Source organism: Pongo abelii, chromosome 20, assembly GCF_028885655.2.
Source record: "Pongo abelii isolate AG06213 chromosome 20, NHGRI_mPonAbe1-v2.0_pri, whole genome shotgun sequence".
Lineage (NCBI taxonomy): Eukaryota > Metazoa > Chordata > Mammalia > Primates > Hominidae > Pongo > Pongo abelii.
The window spans coordinates 55,841,734-55,860,689 of record NC_072005.2 but is presented as its reverse complement, the minus strand read 5'-3'; the positions used below and the strand labels follow the sequence as shown (position 1 = coordinate 55,860,689).

At 58.1% G+C, this 18,956-nt stretch overlaps 1 protein-coding gene across 7 annotated transcripts; it reads right to left on the bottom strand.

Annotated features, from left to right (window-relative positions):
- Nucleotides 1-635: 635 nt before the first annotated feature.
- SCAF1 (SR-related CTD associated factor 1) lies at nucleotides 636-17,182 on the bottom strand. Of its 7 annotated transcripts, none has more exons than XM_063720207.1 (12): nucleotides 17,028-17,054; nucleotides 14,913-15,023; nucleotides 14,138-14,251; nucleotides 13,861-13,918; nucleotides 13,071-13,165; nucleotides 12,647-12,747; nucleotides 12,443-12,558; nucleotides 5,578-8,409; nucleotides 4,839-4,921; nucleotides 4,400-4,618; nucleotides 1,389-1,517; nucleotides 636-1,070 (listed from the first exon to the last, which is right to left on the bottom strand). In XM_063720207.1, exons 3-12 carry the CDS (start codon nucleotides 14,243-14,245, stop codon nucleotides 879-881), a joined length of 3,933 nt encoding a protein of 1,310 aa, XP_063576277.1. In that variant the 5' UTR covers nucleotides 14,246-14,251; nucleotides 14,913-15,023; nucleotides 17,028-17,054; the 3' UTR covers nucleotides 636-878. The 7 variants fall into 7 exon arrangements, with proteins under 7 accessions (XP_063576277.1, XP_054396959.2, XP_054396957.2 ...); XM_054540984.2 differs by lacking the exon at nucleotides 14,913-15,023 and adding an exon at nucleotides 16,563-16,622 and having other exon boundaries at nucleotides 17,028-17,042; XM_054540982.2 differs by lacking the exon at nucleotides 17,028-17,054 and adding an exon at nucleotides 16,563-16,699.
- Between the last annotated feature and the right edge of the window lie 1,774 nt (nucleotides 17,183-18,956).

The following is an 18,956-nucleotide window of genomic DNA, read 5'->3' as shown; positions in this document are numbered from 1 at the left end:
ATGGCCTTTCTCCTTCCAGGCCTCAGGCTCCCCTCTACGTGGGGCTGGAGGGGAGGGGGCCTTGGTAAAGGGGCTCTGCGGCCACCCTGGAGCCTGCGAAGCCTGCCTGCCCGGTGACCCTGGGCACTGTCACCTCTCCTGGTTGGGCTGCAGTTCTGGGTGATGAAACTGGCAGAAGCCAGCGCAGCCCTGACTCACCCTTCGGCCCTTGCTGCTCTGTGCCTCAGTTTCCCTCTCAGGAGAGTGGATGAGATCACCCCAGCCTCACGGGGCTGCTGAGAAGAGAAGCCAACTCAATGGGGAACACAGATCCTGCTCTGGGAGCAATTCCAAGACAGGCACATGGCACCCAGGAGCCCTGAGCTGGGAAGATGCTGATCAGGTGGGGCCCAGCCCCCGCCTCCCTGTGAGCAGCTCGCTCCCAGCCAGAGATTGTGCTAAGTGCTCCACCTGTGTCTTGTTCAATCGTCACAACACCCACTATACAGATAAGAAAACTGAGGCCCAGGGGAGGCAGCTGCCCCAAGTCACAGTCTGGTCTCCGTCTCCCACCCTCAGCCTCCTGGGGGTCCCTCCCCAACCCTCTGGCAAATTTGTCTCTGAAAACAAAGGGTTAGAACCATGGGGCTCAGGGGTAATGTTTCATGAAATCTTTAATGAAACTGGGGAGAGGAGCACGAACAGAAGGGAGGGGCACTGGGGACAGGCTTGGGGGCAAGGGAGGTGGGCACGGGGCAGGGCAGGGCAGGGGGCTCTCCTCTTCCCTGCAGCAACCCTCCCCCAATCATCCCACTGACGGGGGAGGGAGGTGGGGAGGTGGAGCCATAAATACGTCCAGAATTTCAAAGAGGTGAGGGGCGAAGAGCTGGCCAGGGATCTCAGAGAGGGGGCAGGGGCAGGCCCGGGCCACCCTTGTCCGGGGGCCCTGGCTCCTTGGGCGGCCGTGGGGGCCCTGGGGGGTCCCCTGGCTTGCGACCGTGCTTGCGGAAGTAGCGGTAGCGCTGGACGTAGGCCCGCACCAGGTTGCTCACCTTCACCGGGTTGATCTCCCCACTTTTGCTGTGGCAGATCTGGGGGGCCGGGGACAGTTGGAGTCACCACCAGGCTCCCGGGGCCCCATCCACCCGGGACTGTTGGGCACAGCTTGGGACTGTGGTAGGAGGAGCTTCCCCAAGAACCAGGCCAAAGTCCCTCTGTCCCCCTAGACGATGGGTGCCCCAGGGCCAGCGGAACAGGCCCAGGTGGCCTTGAGAAAATCCCGTCACCCTCCTCACCTCCCAGACTGACCTCCTCCCCGTCTCCCATCCGCGTCCATCTGTCTGCACACATCTGTCCCTCCAGCTCGTTCTCTCCCCGGCCTGTGTCTGCCCCTCTCTCCGGGTGCCCACCTTGTGGACGGCCTTCCTCAGGATGTCCTTATACTCCTCCTTGGTGATGTCCTTCTTCTGATAGTACGGCTTGATGGCCAGCTTCACCTCCTCCACCGCCCGCTCCTGCGTGTGCAGCTTCTTCAGATACTGGTGGGGTGGCGACAACGGGGGAAGACACAGCAAGGGCCAGTGAGTACCTGCGGAACCTCCACCTCCACTCGCCTCTGCTGCCAGCCTAGCCACTCTGGCCGTCTGGCTGCTTTCAGGCTGGAAGTCCTGCTGAGGGTCCGTCCCATGTGCCCTCTGCTGCAGGTGCCCGGGACCAAAGGCCAGGCCTGGGCCTCTGCATGTCACTGAACATCTCCTCTAGGCCGAACCCTGGGCTGCCCCAGGCCTGGCCAGGACCAGGACACGTGTGTCGTCTGCCCTCACAAAGTTCAGTCTGATGAGAAGACAGGCATTGGTCAAGCAATTGCAGCTGGTTTTGAATGAGACTCTGTAGAAAACTGCACAGGGCTTTTCATCGCGGGAGCGGGGGGCACTCAGTTTAGGTTTTTACAATACTGCTCTGGTCACCCAGGGGATGGAGGGGGTGACTAGGGCTGAGGGGCACTGGGGAGTGGGGGTGGGGACTGACCTTGAGCCCATTTGTATCAGAAGCCTGGTCTGCCACTCCCTGTCTCTGACCCCTGGGATGCTCAGCCAAACCTTTTTGTGGCTCATTTTTTGTTTTTGAGACAGGGTCTCTCACTATCATGCAGGCTGGAGTGCAGTGGCACAATCACTGCTCACTGTACCCCTGGTCTCCTGGGCTAAAGCGATCTTCCCACCTCAGCCTCCTGAGTAGCTGGGACTAGATGTGCCACCCCCACGCCTGGCTAATTCTTGTACTTTTTGTGGCGACTGGGTCTCACTATGTTGCCCAAGCTGATCTTGAACTCCTGGGCTCAAGCGATTCACCCGCCTCGGCTTTGTAAAGTGTTGGAATTATAGGCATGAGCCACCGTGCCCGGCCATCTTTGTGGCTCATTTGTAAAACGGGGACAGCACCTATGGGCAGGACTACAGCGACACACATGGAGGACATGGCACAGGCTGGGTACAGAGCAAAGACTCAATCCAGGGGAGCCGTGCCTGTTCCAAGGGGGATGGCCATGGGATGAAAAGGGGAGGACGCGACAGGGACAGGGCAGAGAGCTTCTGAGGCAAGGCTCTTCCCGCCTGTGGCCAGCAGGCTAGGAGATCCCGCAGCCGCAGGCTCGGGGCAGCAGCTGCAGCCCTGGCCTCAGGCAGAATCTTTGCAAAAGCAGACAGGAAACCTCTAGCCAGAGAGCCACATGGGACCAGAGAAGAACAGGCCTTCTGAAGGCACAAGGGACAGTCCCTTGGCACCACCCTTGGAGACGCTGCCCTCTCAAGCCAGGTGATTATCAAAGTAGGGGCAGGTAAACTGAGTCCTGGGAAGGGCAGGGCACAATGGCTAGCCAACTCCAGGAGCAACATCAGTGACACTATCTGACGAGCTACTGAGCTGTTAGGGCAACTCTATGGCCAGAAGAGACACAGGCCACCCTGGAGGGACATCTCAGGCTTGCCTGGCCCCACAGGATGTGGGTCTCTAGAGAGACGCTGATCCCCAACACCCATCTCGGATGTGGCAAAGCGGGGCAAAGGGCAGAGCACAGACCAGGGCAGAGCAAGGGCCACTGTAGACCAGGGGGTCCTCACCACCCGAGTCCTGCAGCACAAGGCACAAGCTACGGACAAGTGACCGGCTAAGCTGCAGCCCCGCTTCCGCGGCTCACACGGGATGTTTAATGGGGTTTATACAGCTTTATCCAGCACGGTACACAGCTGTGTAAGGGTGACCAACACCACCGTCTGGCTATGGGCTACTGGACTGTAAGAAAACACATCTAGGCTGGGTGCAGTGACTCATGCCTATAATCCCAGCACTTTGGGAGGCCGAGGTGGGAGAATCACTTGAGCTCAGGAGTTTGAGACCAGCCTGGGCAACATAGTGAGACCCCAACTCTACAAAAAATTAAGAAATTAGCTGAGCATGGTGGCACATGCCTGTAGTCCTAGCTACACAGGATGCTGAGGTAGGAGGATCCCTTGAGCCCAAGAGATCAAGGCTGAGGCTACAATGAGCTGTGATTGTGCCACTGCATGCCAGCTTGGGTGACAGAGCGAGACCCTGTCTCAAAAACCAACCAACCAAGGCCGGGCACGGTGGCTCACACCTGTAATCCCAGCACTTTGGGAGGCCGAGGCTGGCAGATCACCTGAGGTCAGGAGTCAAGACCAGCCTGGCCAACATGGTGAAACCCCGTCTCTACTAAAAATACAAAAATTAGCTGGGTGTGGTGGCGGGTGCCTGTCATCCCAGCTACTCGGGAGGCTGAGGTAGGAGAATCACTTGAACCCTGGAGGCGGAGGCTGCAGTGAGTCGAGATGGCACCATTGCACTCCAGACCGGGTGACAGAGCAAGACTCCATCTCAAAGAAAAACAAAAAAACAAAAACAAAAACCCACATGTAGACCTGACCAAGAGAGAAACAGCCCCAGAGCCCAGGAGTAGGAGCCGGCCAGAGCAGCTGAATAAGAACCTACATTACCGTCTGCCTGGCACCCATTCTCCCTCCCTTCATCTAGAAACAAGTTCTTGAGTTTTCATTCAGAAACCACCCTCCCCCACTCACACAGAGAGGGAGACAGCGCAAGCAACAGATAATCAAGCGGTGGGCTGCAGCGTGGGGCGTCTCTTCCAGGGTGTGTATATGTGGGGTGTACGCACACAGCCCCACACACGCACAGACGTGATCTTCCTTTGGACACGCCCAGTGCATTTCCTGCTCACCCATTCCAGCAAAGTGGAGTTCCTTATGGTTCCATGACTTTGGTCTCTACGGCCCTGTCTGCCTGCCTCAGTCTCCCTTTCTCCTTGGGCCCCCGCGTCTCAGTTCCTGTCCATATTCTCTACAGAACTGTCACCACTGCCCCACCTCTCCCCAGGCCAGCTCACCTTATCTGTGTCCCCACGGCCCTCAGAGCTGCTGCTGCCCTCTCTCTTGTCAGACGTGGCAGCCAGCCCGGTGGGGGTTGGGGGGGTCGAACCGCAGCCCCCCAGAGGGAGGCTGCCAGGAAGCAGGTAGCTGGAGGGGCCAGGGGGCAGACCCAAAGAGGTGGGCACAGGAGCTGGGGTCACCCCCAGACTTGAGGGTGGCTTTCTGTGGCTGAGGATCTGTGGGAAGAGGATGGAGAGGTGATGAGTAAAGGGAGGTGGAGGGGAAGAGGGGACGTGCACCCCACTGTTCCCACGCTGACTTCCCCACAGCTGAGGCAACAGGCTCCTCTTCAGGCTGATACCTTGCCCCAGAGCTGCCGGGCCTGCGGTTCCTCTCCTAACCCGAGGCAACGGACAAAAGAAGGGGCGGCAGGGACTCTCCCCCAGGGGAGCCCACCTGGTTGGTGGCCTGGATCAGCTCCTGGGCCTTCGCTCGGCTCGCCAGGTTGGCTTCTTCCATCTTGAAGAGAAGTGCAGTCACTGCAGGAGGCGGAGAGGTGACAATATGAAGATGGGGGAGGTGACAGGACAGGAGCTGGTGAACCTCACCTGGACACCTGCTGTCATCTCCTGCCCTTAGCCCCAGAACAGCCACAAGGCCTCACACTCAGAACTGGGAAAAGGGGGCCTTGGCCAATGAGAGAACAGCCCATACCACGAATGTTCTTGGGACTCCAGGTGTGTGGGTGCGGGGCTGGCCAGGGTCATGCAGTGATGAGACAGTGGCAGGAGTGAGATTCTGCCTTCTGACCCGCTGTGGCCAGTCCCAACCTCTCTCCCCACCTCTGCAGTCTGGTAGAGGCAACCGCCATCCGTAAGGAATACAGTGCCCTGCTCAAGCCATTGTTTCTGGTCCCTCTCTCCTACTCCCCATCTAGGGGAGTCCCAGAACCCAGCCCACCACTCCAGTCTGTGCTGGCCACCACCTGCTCTTGCCGGCCCCTCTCTCCCAGTACACCCAGGCACCTAGAGCCTCTGGACAGACGCTGGCTGGCCTTTACCCACCACCACCCTCCCAGTCTATGTCCCTATAAACCTCCCCCTGCCAAGGCACCCCACTGCCTCTAAGTCTGTACCCTCCAGTCCCCATCCTGTCTCACCTGCCCCAGCACCACCCTCCCCCAGGGGACACTCACAGGCCAGGACGCCGCTGGTGGTGCAGTCCACACCAGCCGGCAGATTCCAGGGCATGGGCGGGGGCAGCGTGGGCAGCTGGGAGACACGGGAAGCTGGCCCGTCCTCCGCCCCCGAGTCACCGGCTGTGGACCCCGCGCTGGGGGCAGTGCTTGGGGCAGCTGCAGCAGTGCTGGTGGCCGTGGTGGTAGCAGGCTGCTGCTCCTCCTCCTCTTCCTCCTCCTCCTCCTCTTCTTCCTCCTCCTCCTCCTCCTCTGCCCCACCTCGGACCCCAGCCTCCTCAGTGGCCTCCTCGGGCAGGAAGGAGACCTCAGGTGTCTTGCAGCTGCTGTCCACGGTCTGCGAGTCCGGAGTGAGGGCAGGGGGTGGTGGGGCTACCTTGGGGGGCGGGGTGCTAGGAACCTTGGCTGCCCGCTCCTCCCCGGACCAGGAAGTCTCCTCCGCTCCCTTGGTGCCTGCCGCCTGGCTGCAGCTATCTGCCTTGGACTTCTTTAGCGACACTTGGCCGCCACTGCCCCCGCTGCCACCTCCGCTGCGGACCTTTTTCCTGGTCTTGGATGGCTTGGTCTTTCCCTTGGTCCCCTTGGCTTTCTTGGCCCCTGCCTTGGCCTTGACCTTGGTCTTTTTGGGCTTGGTGCTGCCCGGAGCTGCTTTGGCCATCTCAGTGGGGGCCCGCTCGTCAGGTTTGAGGAAGGGGGAGCGACTCTCGCGGTCACGGCTGAATTTGACGCCAATGGAGCCCAGGCCGGCTGATGCGGCATCCTTGGCTGGGGTGGTGCTGCTGACACCCTCGCGGATCAGCACCGCCACCTTGGACTGCAGCTTCACTTTCCGGGAAGAACAGGAGGAGGACGAGGATGAAGAGCCTGAGCCGCTGCTGACTGGTGGCTTTGGCGGGGGCCCTGAGGAAGGCGCCGACTCCTTGGGGGGCCGGGCCTTCTTGGATGACCTGTCCCTGTCCCTATCTCTGTCCCTGTCCCGATCCCGGTCACCCCCGTCCAGCGCCTTCCGACGAGACCCCTTCTCCCGGGAGGAGGAGGAGGAGGAGGCGGCCCCCGAGCGGCGCCGATCCTTCTGGCTGCTCTTGCCGCCCCGCTCCTCGCCGCTCAGTCCCTCGGAGTCGTACAGGACCTCCCGCTTAGGTGACGAGGCCGGGGCAGGAGAGGGTCCTCGGAGGTCGGACTTGTCAAGCCGGCCCACCGTGATGGTCCGCTTGATGGCGAAGAGGTCGTGGTCCGTGAGGTCCTGGATGGAGGGTGGCACGGCCCCCCGGCGGCGGCTGTCGCGGTCACCACCCGAGGTGGAGCCGGAGGGCGGCGGGGCGGGCGCCGGGGCCTTCTCGCTGCCATCCCCAGACCGCTTCTCACCCCGGGACCGCGACCGCTTCTTCTTCTTCTTGCTGCCGCCACCGTCCCGGTGTTTCCCGCGGTGCCGCTCGCGCCTCGAGGACGACGATGAGGAGGTGGCCGGGGGCGGGGAGGCGGAGCGCCGCCGCCGTCGCCGCTTCTCCCGAGACCGCGACCTGCGGCTGCCCCCGCGGCGGCGGTCGGTGCTTCGTGAGCGGCGGCGGGTGGAGCGGGAACGGGAGCGGGAGCGGCGGCGGGCGGACGATGAGGCGTGGGAGCCGGGCTTGCGGTCCCGCGAGCGATGCTTCTTGGAGTCCCAGGGCGAGGCCGGGGCGGGCGGCGCGGGCTGGGTGCCCGACGAGGACGAGGCGGCCTCCTTGGCCTCGCCGCTGCGCTTGCGTTCCCGCCTGGACTTCTTGCGTGTGGGCGGACCAGCAGCGGCGGCCGGGGCGGGCGCGGGCGCCGGGGAGGGCGAGCGCTGGCGGTAGCGCTCCCGCCGCTGGGTCAGGATCTTGCGGCGCAGGTCCAGGCCGCCCCAGCGCGAGTCGGCGGCGGGCGGCGCGGGAGCCGGCTCCCCCAGGTCCACCTGCAGGGCGCCCTCGCCGTCCGACTCCGCATGCAGGGACAAGAAGTCGTCCCCCTCGGGGGCCCGGGGAGCGGGAGGCTGGGGAAGGGGCTGGGCCGTGGGGGTGGCCGAGGAGGCCGGCGGAGGCCGGGCGGCCCGGCCGCCGGGGCGGAAGAGGGACAGCGCCACCCTGGGCTCCTCCTCCGGCTGGACGATCTCGCCTTCCTCGATCTCCGAGTCGCCTGGTGGCAGCAGTGGCGGCGGGAGGGCGGCTCCACCAGCGGTAACCACCTCCACCGAGACCTTGCCTTCCCGACAGGCCTCCGCCTCGGTCCCCACCACGAAGACCCGCCGGCGCATGGCTCCATCAGCCCGGGTGGAGTCCACCTGGGGCGGCGTTCCAGGGGCCGGAGTCGGCTGTGTGGGCTGCGGGTCCGGGCGGGGGCTCTCGTCACCTGGGAAGTCCTGGCTCAGGCTGTTGTCGTCGTAGATGCCCGCCAGGGTCTCCGAGATGCGGCTGATGCTCTGGGACAGGCCTTCCTCCTCCTCCTCGTCTTCCTCTTCCTCTTCTTCCTCCTCCTCCTCCTCCTCTTCCTCCTCAGGTGAGGGGGTCCCGGCTGATGAGCTGGGGTTGGAGCCAGTGGGCTCGAAAGGGTCGTACTTTTGCTCCGGAGCAGGCGGTGGAGAGTAGGCCTCGTCGGTGGGGTGGAAGGGGTCATAGATATCGAATCGGGGGGCAGGTGGGGCTGGGGGTGCAGGGGGCGGTGGGGGCGGGGGAGGGGAAGGGGAGGAAGATGAGGGAGAAGGGGAAGGGGAAGAGGATGCAGAGGAGGGGGCAGGGGGTGGGGCAGGGCCCCCGTCTCCCGTGCCCAAGGTGAGGTGACGGGCACAGGTGGGCCTAGAGGAGTTCGACTGTGGAGAAACTGCAAAGGAACAGGGAGAGAGAGGCGGTCAGGGCCTTCACCTCCCTCCTGGCGCCTGCTTGCTGGCCCAGCTGTGGACACTCGCTGGGCCACCAGGTCCTGCCCAGGAAGCCCCAAGTGCTTCACAGGAGCCAGCTGTAGGATGCTCCCAACAACTGCACACCATGGTTCTTAACCCAAAGGTCACTGGAGGAAACTGAGGCAGAGGGCTGCAGTATCCTCCCCAAGGGCACACAGAGAGGAGGCAGCAGTCAGGGTGTAAACTCAGTCAATGCAGCCCCGAACCTGCACTCCCATATCCTGAGACAGCACTGGCCTGACCCTGGGCAATGTACCCTGGCCTTGAAACCAGGAACTATCTTGACCAGTGCTGGCGACCCATCCCAGGAGGTGGAGGCTGCAGTGAGCTACAACCACAACACCACACTCCATCCTGGGTGAAGAAGAAACAGGAAAACAGGCTGCAGGGGGAGAGCTGGGATTCAAACCTAAGTCCCCCTCCAAGACAAAAACAAGCTCCAGCCTGCTGTGCCAGCTGCCTCTCGTGGGAGTCTCTCCCGTTTGGTAGAGGGTGAGATTCCAGTGCAGAGTCAGGAAATGGCAGAGCTGGGGAGCCCAGGAAGGCTGGTCTTCACCCCAGGCTCTTCACGCTGTGCTGAGTCCCCACCCAAGGAATTACATCTGCTCAGGACTCCGAGACACCACTGACCAGTGAAGGTGACAATGACAAAGGTTTGCCTCTTCCTCCAAACCAGGCATGGTGCTTCGTATGTCACCTCATTCGCCCCCAAAGAGCCCGCTGCACTGTGCTAAGTACTACAGTCTCGATGCCACAGTCACATGATGGAGGTGGCTGACAGAGGCCACACCACAGGCAAGGATGCCAGCAGAGTGGTGTGAGGACAGTGCCAGGGAAGGAGAGGGGTCAAGAGGGCAGCACCAGAGCCACCCCTTGATCCAGGGGCTGGCCCTCACAAGCCACGTGACCACAGGCAAGTGGATCAATGTGTCTACTTCAGTTTCCTCATCTATAAAATGGGGGTATGTTCATTCATCCAACACCCTTTATGGCTGGGTGGGGTGACTCATGCCTGTAATCCCAGCACTTTGGGAGGCCAAGGCAGATGGATCACCTGAGGTTGGGGGTTCAAGACCAGCCTGACCAACATGGAGAAAGCCCGTCTCTACTAAAAATACCAAATTAGCCGGATGTAGTGGCACATGCTTGTAATCCCAACTACCCGGGAGGCTGAGGCAGGAGAATCACTCGAAACCGGGAGGCAGAGGTTGCAGTGAGCCGAGATCGCACCACTGCACGCCAGCCTGGGCAACAAGAGCAAAACTTCATCTCAAAAACAAACAAAAAAAATATCAATGAGTGGAGTATACAGTCCCTCAGCTGCCAAGGGCTTAGGGGAAGATGAAGCAGGGGTGATGATGACAGCATTTACTTCCCAGGATAAGCGGAGGAATAGATGAGTGCGCAGAAAGAGCCAGGCTGCACCTGCTGCTGGGTGAGGACAGTCTGAGCCTCAGCTTTTCCTAGCCTCATTGCTATTCCCAGCACCTTAAGCACAAAATACTCCACAGACTAGAGCACTCCGCAAACACACGAGATCCACAGCTTTATATAAATTTCTATATGGAATAGGATTATGGGTGAACTTTCTTTTCTTTTTAAAACTACCTGGAATAAGCAAATAAAACATAACCTCAGAGTCCCCCTGAAAACAACTACTATTAGCTTCCGGATACACCTTTATCACTTTTAAGGCCCGGGGGCCAAATCCAGCAACAGATTTAGGAAATCTGTTTTCCTAAATCAAGTTTTAGGGGAATGTTGCCTGACCCATTTGTTTACTTATCCTCTGCAGCTTCTGATTTTGTTTTTTTTTTTTAGAGGGAGTCTCACTCTGTCACCCAGGCTGGAGTGCAGTGGCACGATCTCGGCTCACTGCAACCTCCATCTCCCGAGTTCAAGCGATTCTCCGGCCTCAGCCTCCCAAGTAGCTGGGACTAGAGGCGTGTGCCACCATGCCCAGCTAATTTTTGTATTTTTAATGGAGACAGGGTTTCACCATGTTGGCCAGGATGGTCTCAATCTCTTGACCTCATGATCCGCCCACACTGGCCTCCCAAAGTGCTGGGATTACAGGCGTAAGCCACCGCGCCCAGCCCTACAGCTTCTGATTTTAAAGAAATTGAAACACTTTTGTGGGCCCCTAAGAATGTCACGAGTCCTAGGCACCATGTCTCTGTACTTAATGGATAAATCATTTACAGCTGTTAAAAAAAAGGGGGGAGGGGTGTGGCGGGCATGGTGGCTCATGCCTGTGATCTCAGCAGTTTGAGAGGCCAAGGCAGGAGGATTGCTTGAGCTCTGGAGTTCAAGACCAGCCTGGGCAACATATCAAGACCTCATCTCTATTAAAAATTTAAAAAAATAAAAAATAAAGGCTGGACGTGGTGGCTCACGCCCATAATCCCAGCAGTTTGGGAGGATGAGGCAGGTGGATCACTTCAGGTCAGGAGTTTGAGACCAGCCTGGCCAACACAGTAAAACCCCACCTCTACTAAAAATACAAAAATTAGCTCAATGTGGTGGCACGCACCTATAATCCCAGCTACTCGGGAGGCTGAGGCAGGAGAGAATCACTTGAACCCGGGAGGTGGAGGTTGCAGAGAGACTAGATCGCACTACTGCACTCCGGCCTAGGTGACACAGCAAGATTCCATCTCAAAAAAAGAAAAAAGAAAAAAAAAACTAGCCAGGCATGGTGGCATGCACCTGTACTCCCAGCTACTCCAGAGACTGAGACAACAGGATAAATTGAGCCCAGAAATTTGAGGCTGCAGTGAGCTGTGATTGTGCCACTGCACTCTAGCCTGGGGGACATAGTGAGACCCTGTCTCAAAATAAACAAACAAGGTAGCCAGGCACAGTGGCTCACGCCTGTAATCCCAGCACTGTGGGAGGCTGAGGCGGGCAGATCACTTGAGGTCAAGAGATCAAGACCATCCTGGCCAGCATGGTGAAACCCCATCTCTACTAAAAATAAGAAAATTAGCTGGGTGTGGTGGCACGCACCTTGTAGTCCCAGCTACTCAGGAGGCTGAGGCAGAAGAATCACTTGTACTTGGGAAGTGGAGGTTGCAGTGAGCTGAGATTACGCCACTGCACTCCAGCCTGGGTGACACAGCGAAACAAGGTAAACAAGGTAAACATGACCTGGCACAGAGTGGTGTGCCTGCTCTACCACAGAACTGGTGCTCACAGCTCACAGCTGGTGCCCATAGCTGACTGCACCTTCTTCTCCTCTCCCTTCAACCCCTCCTCCAAATACATATGTTCACATAGAAGGAAGGCCTAAACCCAGGGTTCTCAACAGAGTCCAGGGCTCAGCAGCATGTATTGTTTAAAATGAAAATTCCCAGGTCCCACCCCAGACCTGCAGAATCAGAACTCCTGGGAGTGGGCCCAGCGATGTGGATAGTAACAAGTCCTCCTTGCAATTGAGATGTGCATTCAAGTTTGGTCTAAACGGCTCACAGGGTTACCATTGTGTGTAGGGTTGGAGGAAGAGATTCCTCCTTGGGCAGCGCACATCTCAGAAATCAAAAACTTGGGCTTCAGACTCAGACACACCAGGGCTCAAGGCCCAGGCACCCCATGGAGCATCTGGCTGTGCGCCCTTGGGCAAGTGCCTGCCCTTTTTCAGGCTGTCTGCTTCTCTGAAGATAGAGACTCGAAGAGTCCCCCTCCTGGGGAGATGAACGCCCAGTGCAGTGACACTAATACTTAGCGAGCCGAAACCAGGTGTCACACACGCTGACCACTCGCACATAGCCCCAGCACATCAGTTTTTACTTTATGTACATCTGTATGCGCCTACAGCCTTAATCACGTCTAATACGAAGAAAAGGGAAAGGTTTTGTCTAAATGACATGATCACCGCTACCATCACTACCAAAAACAGCCGATCCCCACACAACTCCACGACCACCTGCCCAGCTCTGCCCTGGCCCCACATACCCGTTTTGCCCGTCCTCCAGGCCCTGAGACGGGGCAGCAGGCTGGGCACAGGCAGAGGGATGGGATCTCTATCCCCGATTCGGACCTCAGCCACCAGCTCCAGCATGTCCTCGCTTCTGCAAGACGGAAGGGGTGGGTGAGCCTCAGGGGTGCTTCTGGCTCTCACGCTGAGGCCTCTCCCACTCCAGCTGCCCAGCTACTCACTCGCCAGGCCGCAGGTCCAGGCGGCTGGGAACCCAGGTATCCGGAGGATCCAGGACACTCACCAGCCCTGCGAGGAAGCTGTCCGCGGCCATGTCCAACACCTGGAAGAGGCCAGAGAGGCTCTACGCCGTCCCTGGTCACATGAAGACTGGCAAATCCTGCTTCCCCACTCCCTAACCTCTCAGGAACCCAGACATCTAAGATCCCCAAGAAAACTGAGGATCTAATTCCTGTAGCCTGACTGCCATCAACACTCAAAGCTCAGGCCCACAGATCAGGCCCCCAGACTCTCCAACATTGCCCCTGGTCAGCATCGCAGAGCCAGGAGTCCAGGTCCCCAAACCCCATTCCCCCAGACTCAGGCCCCTGTCCCTTCCTCCCTGATACCCGTGAGTCAGGCCCCCAGCCCCCTCTTCTTACTCACAGTAGCCGTGTCAGTGCCCCCTGATTCCTGGGAACGGGGCTCTGACCGTGGACTCCGGCAGCGCCGCCATCGAAGGCCATGACACCGAGAGCCATCTGGTGAGAGATTTGCATGGGGGATTGGACACAGGGGACTTGCTGCAGAGACTTGTGGGGTAGAGGAAAGAGGAGCTTGATCTAGTTCCTGACAGCGGAACCAGCCTCCCGCTTGCTCTCCAGGCCTCCATGTGCCGCCTCCCAGGAGGACTTCCCAGCACCCACTTCAGAGGCTCCAACGCTCAGCCATTCATCCTCCTGTCTGCCCTCAGACACCTCAACCTGGCATTCAGGCCTTGCTGGGATCCAGTCCCCACAGACCTCTCCTGCCTCCCCCCACTCCACTCACACCCCCCCGCATGCCAGCCCCAAGGAAGCCAAGCGCAGCCCCTCGCCACTGCACCCGTGCTGTAGGCCTGCTGCAGCCGATCAGGCTTCCCTCTAATCCTAGGTCCTTAGACTCTTCTAGGTCCTTAGAGAGCCGTTCACTGTCCCTGTTCTGGGAAGGTGCCCTGACTCGTCTCCCACCATGCTAGCTCAGGTGGGCCTCCTGCCCTCTCCCAGCACTGTGCCTGTCTCCCTTCCACTGCACACTAGGCCCTTCCAAGGCAGCCACAGGGTGTCTGCCCATTTTCGGCTCCCCGTGCCAGCACAAGGGTGGCACCCAGGAGGCTTCAGAAAAGCTTGTACGAATGACATTAGGATAAAGAATGCAGAGAGGGGGCAGGGCTAAAAGGAACCGGAAGCCACCATACCTTTATCATTGGGCAGGTCCCCCTGCAGGGAGCTTCCCACAGCCTGCTGGATGGCTCGCTGGGGAAGGGGGGAAGAACCAAGCATCAGAGGACCCAGGCAGATGCTTTGCAACCTCTGCCCCTTGGGAGACAGACATCCCAGACACTGACAGCCAGACTCAAGTGCTTCATGGGAGCCAAAAGTCCGGCGCCCCTGCCTCAAGCCCCGGAGTCAGGCCCCTGGAGTGTGGATGCCCAGCTACTCCATCCCTCAGTGCCAGGAGCCCAGCAGCCTCACCAGGATAAAGGCAGAAGGAGAAAGCGTGGGGTCTCTGTCTGGCGGACCATCACCCCGATCCTCGCCCGACTCTTCCGTCTTCCCTCGAGATTCATCTTCTTCCTCCATGGTCACCTGGGGGTCCAGGGGTGAGAGTTTGGAGTGGAGGTCCCGGGAGAAAGGATGGAAGTAGAGGATAGACATGAAGACCTCAAGGGCCCCACACTATCTCCCTCAGCATCCCCTCTGGCACCCCTCCTCTCCTCCACCTCATCCCGTTCCACCCTGTGCTTGGGTGGGCGCTGGGCCCAGCACAGACACCCCAGGGACTAGGAGCAATTCTCTTCCTTTTTCCTGGGTTTCAGGTGCCTCTTATGTCAAAGGGAGGCCTCCCTGGCCTCCGCTTTTAACATCTCACTCCTCAATTCCCGCAGCTTCTCCAACAACCTATCCAAACTTCAAGACCTCATTCCCTGGCCTCCTAAGAGGCAAAGCCAACACCGAGGTTTTTTGTGTGTGCTGCACTGTGATTTTAAAGAGTGTGTTCCACAGTCCTAGAAACCCACCTTTCCCAAGGCCAATGTGCTGGGCAATATTCAACGCCATGCCTCAAACACCACACAGCTTCCTAGAGCATCAACTGTCCTCGACGGTGAGGACCACCCCCAAATTTTATTTATACACCTAAGTTGGAAACTTCATTGAGTGATCTGCAAAACCAGTATGCCATTTTTAAAATGAAAACGCTAAACTTCAGAAAGGCATGCTGAAGGAAAACTTCACAGGAGGCATTTACCTATCGCCATCTGCACGAAGCCTTTGCAATGTCATGGAAATTCTTTGATATGATTCCCCAGTCAGGCAGTTGAAAGATCATCCATCAAACAGGTGGATGTCTTGATTAGGGCTTCGGAAAAATATGAATATTTCAGCTGTAAGCTTCCCCATGACTGTCAAATCTGCTACTCGTAAGACAATATCCAATCTCAAAATTCCTAGAAAGCTTCAAAATCCCTAACCCACAACTCAGTATGCTTAATTGTAAATGCACGAAATAGGAGCATCTATCTCAGAGAATGGCTGTGAATATTGAAAGCCTGACTTCTGCCACACAAATATTTAGAGCACCTCAAGTGCTCAATATGGATGAACAGGAATGACACTATTAGCCCTTAACGCCCAGGTTTCCCCTACATCTGTCTCCTCACTTCCCCCACAGCATGCCTGCAAAGACAAGACCCTGGTCCTGTTCTAGATCCCATATAGATTTTCAAACCATGCCAAGCCTCCATATTCAGCCTCCCAGCTCCACCTAATTCTTAACTTCCTAAGACACACCCAACCCTGATAGTCCATTACATCCCAGCTTCTTTCACCAATACTCAATAAGCTCAGCCCCAGTTCCTGGCCCTGGAACTGTTCTCCAGCACCTCCCGGGGAAGCACATGCTACCTAGAACAGTGACTGTCACATATCAGAAGCTTAATCAACATCTGCTGACTACAGGCTGAGGGATCCCCAAACCCTCTGCAGTATACAAAGATGCTTGCTTGCTCATTTAGAAAGCACCAGGCTTTGCAGACACACCCTCAGCTACTTAGATCTTCTGAACAGAAGAATGCTCTGCAGATACTGCTAGGTCCTGTCTGGATCAGTGGTTTCCCCAACAACAGGGTCATATACCAGTTTAGTGCTTCACAAACAGCTTGTTTTAAAAAGTAAATAGAACAAAATAGTTCTTCGCAGCACATCACAAGTAGTAAGTGGAAATGTCAATTCGTGGAAGGTGAGTTAATGTTAATACATTATGTTATATAATGTTAAATACATTATGACTGTCTGTACCAGGTCTCAATGAAAAAATGTATCTTAATGCAGATCACGGTCAACATGGCCCAGGTTTCCCCTTGAAAAGCACTGTAATAGTGGGTCTAGATGACCCTCCAGACTCTTCCAGACTAATGTAGATTAATTCTCTCTCAATAACCCCCAGGGTAATGCAGAATCTTAAAACATTTTTCATTTGAATTACTTTCTGAAGGGCAAGTATATCTAAGCTGGACAAAATTTCCTCATTCTCTTTCCGTATTATTCACCACAAGCTGATCTGACCCCAAAGGCATTTGAATTTGCTCCAGGCATAAAAACTGCATTCCTGCAGTCACATTAAAGCCATCTAGATGGTTCCAGGTCCTTCTAACTGCCCCTAGCCTCCTGTCACCCATTATTAGACACTACCCATACCTTGGAGACCCCAGACCCTCAGTACATCTCAGTACTTGGCGCCCTCCCCTGGTGGGCATAACCCAACCCCCTAGGGGGCCCTAAAAGACTTCCTAGCCCTTGAACACTGCTTCTAGGCCTGATAAATGGCCCCAGACTTATGCAGACCAGTTGCATCCTCAGGCCAGCCCATGTAGACACTTTCCAGCCCTAACAGACATACCCCAGGCGCTCTAGATGGCTCTGAAGATACTCTTCAGGTCTTGCAGACCCTCCTTCACCCCTGGGACATATTTCAAGATCTCAAGATGGCCCCAGAACCCTCTAACCAGACCCTAGCCTTCGGTCAGCCCATAAAGACAACCTACAGTGTCTACAGACACGATCCAGGCCAGCTACGTGATGGAGGGCAGGCCTTAGGCTCGGTCTAGGCCCAGGGACGCCCCAAGTCCTCTCGGAGACGCCCCATAGACGCCCCCAGGAACCCACGGATGCGTCCCGGGGCCCTGAGAAGGCCCCCCTCTCGGCGCCAGGTTTCGCGGCAGCTGCCGGGCCCGAGACCGCCCCGAGAAGCCCTCCAGGACCCGTGGCTTGTGGGGAGGACCCCGGGACAACTAGCGACCCAACTCCGCCCCGCCCACCCCAATAGGCCCGAGCCCCGCGGCCCGGACCGCCGCCGCCATCTTACCCCGCCGCTCGGGCTGCGGCTCCGGCCCCGGCGCGGGGCGGGGCGGGCTGGGGCGGGGTTCGTGAGCAAAGAAGGAGAGAGGCGGAGCTAAAGCGCCGCCGAGCTTGCCGGGATTTCAAGTACCGAGCACGGCGGCGTGAAGGCCGGCGGGAAGGCAACCGGACTCGGTTTCCCAGAAGCCAATGGGACACACGGGGCGGGGTCCGCGCGATGCACGCCGGTAGGCGTAGTCCGCGCACCGCCTCTGTCGCGCGGGGATAGCTAGTGGGGTGAGAGGTGAAGTGGGCGGGGCCGCGGTAGCCCGCGATGACGCCCCACAGTGCTCTGCGCGCGCGCGGAAAGTGTGGCGGAACAGGAGGTGACGTACGAGGCGCCAGGCAGAACAGATGCAAGGGAATTGTAGTCCGGCGGAGTGAGCACTACTTGCTGGATGTCGTGCTGCCCACATTCTGGGGCTCTCAGAATCCAGATCCTCTAGGCCCCCCTAAATTTAGAACCAGACGGGATGCAGTGGCGCACACCGTAGTCCCACTCGGGAGACTGAGGCGGAAGGATCGCTTGAGCCTAGAAGTTGGAAGCCAGCCTAGGCAACATAGGGAGGCCCCGTCTCTAAAAAAATAAAAATAGGCCAGGCGCGGAGGCTCACGTCTGTAATCCCAGTACTTTGGCAGGCCGAGGCAGGCGGATCACCTGATATCAGGAGTTCAAGACCAGCCTGACCAACACGGTGAAACCCAGTCTCTACTAAAAATACAAAAATTAGCCGGGCGTGGTGGCTAACGCCTGTAATCCCAGCTACTCGAGAGGCTGAGGTAGGAGAATCGCTTGAACCCGGGAAGCGGAGGTTGCAGTGGGCCCGAGATCGCGCCATTGCACTCCAGCATGGGCTACAAGACGGAAACTGTGTCTCAAAAATAAACAAATAAAAATAAACTTAGAACCTAGAAGCCCGACCCCATAGCCGCCTCATTCAGTATAGAGAAGTCTGAATTCCGAATCCTCTCACTCAGAGCAGAGTCCAGACTCCTATTTCCCTCCTCCCTCCGACTCAGGAGTCTGATTCTTCCTTCCTCGGATCCAAGAGTCGGTCTCCCAGACTAGTCCTGGTCTCAAGCTCTCACATACGAATTAGGGTCCCCCCAAGCCAGTGCCTCGCTCGGACCCAGAATCCTGGGTCCCTAGCCTCTCCAATCCCTGGACCTAAGAGTCCAGGCCCCCGGCTCCCTCCTTTACCGAACCTAGTACTAAGGAAACTGTCTACCTTCCTCCCTGACACCCTCCTCCCCAGGACCCAGGAGTCCACATCTCCAGCCCCATTTTCTCCTAGGGACCCAGGAGTCTGGGCCCTCTGCTTCCTTCTCCTTCAAGACCCAGAAATCCTGGCCCCAGGCTCTTCATGACCCAGGCATCCCTACTTGGGCGAGCTGGCTCATGGATTAGGAATGCAGTGATCTCACGGCCCCTCCCTGCCCCGTTACCCTGCTGTCCCCCTCTAGGGCCCCACTCTCCTCCCAGTCTGTCTTCCGCTTGGCTGGGACAGCGGGAACCGGAAGCCTGGGTCCCTTAGCGGGCGGAGACTCTAGCTTCTAACCCAGACGCCCGGGTCGAAAGCTTGGCTAGGATCCCAGGAGGGAGGTGGAGCTTCTCCTCAAAACCTGCTGCTTCCTCGGAGCGCCCTATATACGGCCGCGCGCGCGAGTCGACGAGCTCCGCCTACCATACTAAGGCCTCGGAGACGATGCCCCAAGCAGCAGTGTCACAGGGGTCCTTATTTGCATAGCCCCTCCCCTGAGGGGCTTCCCGCCCCGTCTGCTGAAAGAATAAATTCTTATTAACATAGCCACGCCCACAGGCCGCCCCCCCGCTGAGAGCGCGTGGCGCCGCTCAGGGCGAGCACAGGTCTCTCATTAGCATAGCCCCGCCTCATTC